Here is a 6,000-nt window from a genome sequence, read left to right as displayed (position 1 = left end):
CAAATCAATTATGGCAAGAAAGGTGGGACATAGAGGGGAAAGAGAGAGATCTATATAAAATTCAAAAAAGTGTCAAAGTTACTAAGGTAGGTAGTGGACACAGTACACAGGAAACAGTGTTGACAAGATTAAGGTTAGGGCACTGTGCACTAAATAAAACGCTGAAGATGGTAGGGAAACATCAGAACCCTTGTGTGAGGGATTTCAGGAAGAGGAGACAGTGGAGCATGTAGTTCTGAGCTGTAGGTGGTTTGGGACACAGAGAGAGGTGATGTGGACTAATCTGAGGGAATTAGGGGTGCAGGAATTCACATTAAAAGAATTACTGAGCATGGGTGAGAGAGCACAGGTCAGGGTACTGTTAGCTTTTTTAAGGGGCACAGCAGTTTTTAATAGGATAGGATATAAACAACAGGAAAAAGGTGCTAGGGCGGCTGACACTGATAGCATGGAGGATAAAACGTAGTTCATGGTGTGTGTGCGTTTTTTCTGATTTTATTTTAAAGGGATTTAGATTTTAAGCCAACCGCCGTTAAACAAAAAGAAGAAGATTGTTCTCTCTCTTCTTCTGCAGCCGTAAATATTTGGCAGGAGTCCACGGCAAGGATTGGCGGTGGCACAACCGGGCTGTGAATGGGGAGGAGATGGCTGCATAATGGATCACTTTTGATTCTTTGCAGGGACAGTACTCAAGACTTACCTTTCAATTTGTTTGAATTTAAGAGGGCCATTTCAAATACAAAGCAATTATCAGATGGCATTTGCTATAGGATTTTAGTTCATATGCAAGACAGGCTTCTACGAGTATTGTTTGATGAAAAGCTGACTTGGAGGCAGCACATCGATAAAGTAAAAGACAAGTGTAAAAAGGTCAACAATCTCCCGCCTGTCAGGACGAGACTGAGGAGCAACCAGAGTATCATTGGTGAATGTATACCAGGCCCATATGAGAGCTACATTAGATTATGGATGGGTAGTTTATATGTCAACAGCAGAGTCACCTTAATAAACTGGATGTGGAGCAGGTGCAAGGACTAAGAATATGCAGTGGAGCATTTAAATCATCTCTAGTAGCCACCATGCAAGTTGAAATGGGGGAAATGTAATTTTGGACAAGAAGAAATTTATGCTGGCATACTGGGATAGTAGCTCTCACCCTGCTAAGGCCATCCTGCAGGACTGTTGGGAGCACAATAAAACCAATTTTAGAAGCTTTGGATGGATAGGAGATATAAAAGCAGAAAGTGTTGGTTCAGTCCAACAGTCCCATCTTCAGCTATTCCTCCCTGACTATTTGTGATGCCAATAGTAACAAGTGAAGAACAAGTGAAGAAGAAATATTTACAGGGATCTGCTGGGAGGATAGCACAAAATTACATTCAGCAGCACTTTGCAGATAAGTTAGTGTTATTTACAGAAGTGTTCATACCACAATGTGAAGTAACTATTAAGAAAAGAACCACAGATCACTCATCAGGAGTTGAGCTCCTAGCTATTCTGATAGCTTTGCAATGGTTAGAAGAAAACAACAAAAATAATGCACTAATTGCATCTGATAGTTGGGCAGCACTCACAAGTATTAAATCTGTGAAATCAAGCAGACAAGACCTTTTTGAAAGCCATCATTTAATATACAGACTGCACAATAAGGGTCTGACGCTTTGCTTCGTTTGGGTCCCTGCTCATGTGGGAGTAGATGGAAATGAGGATGCTGATATACTGGTCGAGCAATCTCTCAGATCACAAACTGTAAACATGAAAATTCCACTTTGTAAAGCTGAGGGTAAAACAATTATAAAGAGACAAATGCAAAAAGTATGGTAAGAAAACTGGGACATAAACGATACAGGAAGACATCTTTATAATATCCAGAAACAGGTTGGGTTGGGAAGAAAGCTGGGCAGGAACCGAAAGGAAGAGGCAGTCATTACTCGTCTCAGGATAGGACATACTGGACTTAATAAGATACTTCATAAAATAGGTAATCACCCAACTGGTAGATGCACACACTGTGGGCATCCTGAATCTGTCCAGCATGTGCTGCTGGAGTGCAGGGCCTATAAGGAGGAAAGGACATTAGCATTAAAGAAAGCTAAGCTAAGTTTCACAGTAGGGAACATACTTGGAGATGCAGCACAGGGAATATACAATCACCTAATTAAATACCTGAAGGAAACAGGGTTAATAGAGAGAATTACATTTTTTATTTATTTGTTTAATAAATTTTTTGTCTGCCAATCTACTGTTCCACACTCCAGTCCGGTAGGTGGCGGTAATGCACCTGCAAGCTGGTTGCCAACCGCCAATCAAAATAAAAAAGAGAAGAAGAAGACAGCCGCTGCTGTTTCCCCCTCGGAGTGACCTGCTAACCAGCAGAGACACAGCAGAACTGAATTCTCTCTCTGCTCTAAAGCAGCGATTCGAGAGCCTGCTTAAGATTTCTGTAACAAAGCTTAGTTAGCGCCAATGGCTACAAAATCACAAAGTCTGCCAGCTAACTTTAAGAAGCAACTAAGCCCTTAGCGCTGAGCTAACTGTAAGGAGAACAAAGAACAGAGCGACCAGCTTCCTTCGATCCCTACAATTGGAATGTTACACAGCAAGGACAGAACCACAATTCTTTCCAGCTTGGTCTATCTGACAGACTAGCAAGGAGTGGCAGAGGAAACTATGCTTGTTTTGACAATTTTTTTGAAAATGAAGGATTTTGCCCTTCCAAAAACTCAGTTCTGAATGTGAAGCATGCCTGAATAATGGAAGACAAAAACTTTGAATGGAAGCCACGTAACCAATAAGAATTTATTGTCACAAGCACAATTTGTTACACAAAAATAATGGGTCACATTTACACAATTCTAGAACTCAATGTACAATTAACAAACTAACTAAATACCAATAGTTAAATATGTAGTCACATTGCACACAATATCATTAAAACCTACACAAAAAACATGTACTGTGTGAAAGTAACACGAGTGGACATAAAAATCACATCATTTACAAAAAAAACATCAATTTGAGATCTTTAGCAAAAGGACTCTGTTCAAGGTTCTCCCATCCGTCTTTCAGACATTATACAATCTATGATGTAAAAGCTCCCCCGCTAGAAAGCATTATTCAGTCTCTTAATAGTTGAAAAGATTATAAAGTAATAAAGTCAAGTAGCCAGAGCTGAAGAACACCAAATACACTAGTAAACACTGCGCTTTGCTTGGACGGTATGGCGGTTTTTCCCTTTTTAAAGCAGGCTGGTGAGATTAGCAGTTATCTTCATGAAGTGCACTTTAAGCCTTAGCTTAGCAACTGTTTGCAATGAGTTTATTTTTATTTTTTTTTACATTTTGTTTCATTTATACATAGAATCCTTCTATACTCACATCAGGTTTTTCTTTAGAGTTCTGGACATCACTACATATACGTTACACAATAAGGTTGATGGACAGAGTGAGAACAGCAGCAGGTGGAGATAAGCAGCTTCTCCTCTACTGCTGTTGTTTGGCAGAGTCAGCGATGGTGTGCAAGAGCTGCACCAGGCAGATGGAGCATGAAGATCGATGTGGGAGCATGTAGTGTTGGGACTTCTTGGCATGTACCTCAATAGTGTTGTCAACTGATGCTCTTTACAATCGCTGCAGGTATTACCAGAGGAGGTGATTTGTCAAAGTACTGATTTATTGGTCCAATTGGTCTTACTGTATCTACTGTGAGTAAGTGATATCTTGTCTGGACGGACACCAGGGGCCAGGAAAAAATAAATAAATAAATAAATAAATGCAGAACTATGCATACAGTCTTCAGCTGTCTTATAGTGCTGTGTCCACTGCTCTGTGTTTTCTCGAGGTTGGATCTGAGGGGAGGGGGCAAGGAGAGCGTGATTTACATCTGCATACAGAACGTCATTCTTCCTGAACCAGCATTCCCCTCACACATCGAAGCCTCTGGCATCATCGCAAACCTATGTCAAAGGCCTCCATGGGTTCACCGGGAACTCTCAAACAGCAAGTAAGTCTGTTTCTCTCTGCTGTTGTTTTCTCACATAGAACCGGCTGAGTTGAAGTTGACTTTAACTGATGTTATGCTGGTCTGGCAGAATCCTGCTGGAACTAGCGCTAGCCATGTGACAGCTAGCTAACGTTAGGCTCTATGTGAACAAACAACGGCAGAGAGAAACAGACTTACTTGTGGTTTGGTCGTTCCAGGCGAACTCCTGAAAGCCATCATTGTAGTTGCTCTGACGTTATTATTCCATCCTGGAAAAAAATAAGTCCTGATATACTCCAAAACAGACACAGACAGCAGTGGCCACGTATGCAGTTCTGTTATTGGGTGTAGCGTATGTGCAATTGGCACAGTCATACATTTTGCTATATAAAACCACTGACAAAAATTATGTAATGTGGATGTAGATTTTTGCTGAATGCTTTAAGATTTGCTTTGTCAAATCTAAAAGAGAGGAAGTGTAAAATCTTAGATATTGATACTAGTTTGATACTCAAATCACAAATACAGCTACTGTATAATGACCTGATTGACCTCCTCTGGTCATGCTAATGCTGACTGCAGAGAGCTTAACAGCGACTCCACCATTTGTTCAAAGAGCTTGAGACAATGTCCATCACTGTGACAACAGACAAAGAGCTGACACAGGTTCATTGATGTTCCTTCCATCTGACAGCAGGGTTCCTCTTCGCAGCGATGAGGTATGTGTATGTTCACAGATACATACTGCAGGCCTTGGAGCCCAAACATTTGTGGGCTGTGTATTTGTATGTGTGCAAATGTGCACCCAGACATTCACTGTGCTGCACATCAGCTGTGTGTTGGTGATCCAGCAATATGGAAAAATGAGACAACATGAGAGATGAATGCAAACATCAGTCCGGGTCTGAGAGGGAGCGATATGGAGAGAGGGGGGTATTACTCAGAGAAGGGTGGGAACATGCCGAGGTCAGCGAAGTCCTCAATGTTGTAGTTGGCTGTTCCCTGGGTGGGATCTCCAGCCATGGGTAACATGTCCTGCAGAGACACAGGGGGTGAGGGGTGGGGTGGATTCCAAGGTCAGGGGTGTGCTGAGGACACACAGCTCTTATCAGACATATCACATATCTGTGTACACTGGTAAGCAGCCAGCAGCTGGAAGACACAGCTACAGGATTGTGTCTTGTGTGTGTGTTACCTGGAAGACTTCTGTCTGGCTGGGGTTGGGGTGTGTGTGCTGTTCCCCGGCCTGCTGGGAGTGATGCTGGTTCTGCCACTGGGACCAGACCTCACTGGGACGACCTTGGAACTGGGCTCCACTCTGACTGCTCTCCCCCGACACATCTGGAAACATACACAGGGTTACACTCATACATGAGACCAGCTCTGAAAAAAACAAGAGGTCCAGTTAGTGTCTTCAATGAAAGCAGTGCGGTTTGACTGATTACATATCTAATCTAGAATTAAATAATTCAAATTGAACCAGAATTTCTTAAACACAATTTGATCTGACTTTGATCTGAGTATCTACTAAGACACTGTTTTTCTGATTGTTGTTAACACTATTAACACTAACACTGCAACTGTTATCCTGTGTTTGAAATGACTTTTTCTTTTGCGTCATTATGCATTAACTTCATTGTTCAGAACACGCAACTTTTTCAAACTTAATTCTTAAATTCAGTCTGATAATACCAGGCAGGTTGACCATCCTTTTTGTAAAACCATTATTATTATGACCATTATTCACTGATTCACAGACATGGAATGCCAACCACTTTTCAAAAAACAATTCAGTCACTATTTTTGGACTACATGATTAACTGAGTGAAAATAATAAATGACAAATGAATCAATGATAACTTTTTGTAGTGGTAACAGTAGTTGAAGTTACAGTAAAGTGTAATCACTAGTTAAGTAAGATCCTGGATTTCAGTGTTTCAGAGTTTTCCACTGTGATAAGGTAGGTATTAGTTCATGCTGTGCCAGCTGTAGAAGGCCCAGAGGCTTGAACACACCTGA

General features: G+C 41.4%; 1 protein-coding gene across 3 annotated transcripts in view; it reads right to left on the bottom strand.

Moving 5' to 3' along the window:
• Window positions 1–2,774: 2,774 nt before the first annotated feature.
• arnt2 (aryl-hydrocarbon receptor nuclear translocator 2) overlaps window positions 2,775–6,000 on the bottom strand; it is a 104,598-nt gene continuing 101,372 nt past the window's right edge. For all 3 annotated transcript variants that reach the window (XM_044191581.1, XM_044191573.1, XM_044191590.1), the window contains 2 exons: window positions 5,177–5,322; window positions 2,775–5,016 (listed from right to left, as the gene is read on the bottom strand). In XM_044191581.1, the coding sequence (XP_044047516.1) occupies window positions 4,918–5,016; window positions 5,177–5,322 (245 nt within the window). In that variant the 3' untranslated portion in view covers window positions 2,775–4,917. The remainder of the gene's footprint in view (window positions 5,017–5,176; window positions 5,323–6,000) is intronic.

Source organism: Siniperca chuatsi, linkage group LG1 (assembly GCF_020085105.1).
Source record: "Siniperca chuatsi isolate FFG_IHB_CAS linkage group LG1, ASM2008510v1, whole genome shotgun sequence".
Taxonomy (NCBI): Eukaryota; Metazoa; Chordata; class Actinopteri; order Centrarchiformes; family Sinipercidae; genus Siniperca; species Siniperca chuatsi.
Note: the sequence above shows the minus strand (reverse complement) of the source record. Positions and strands in the feature narration are given on the sequence as shown.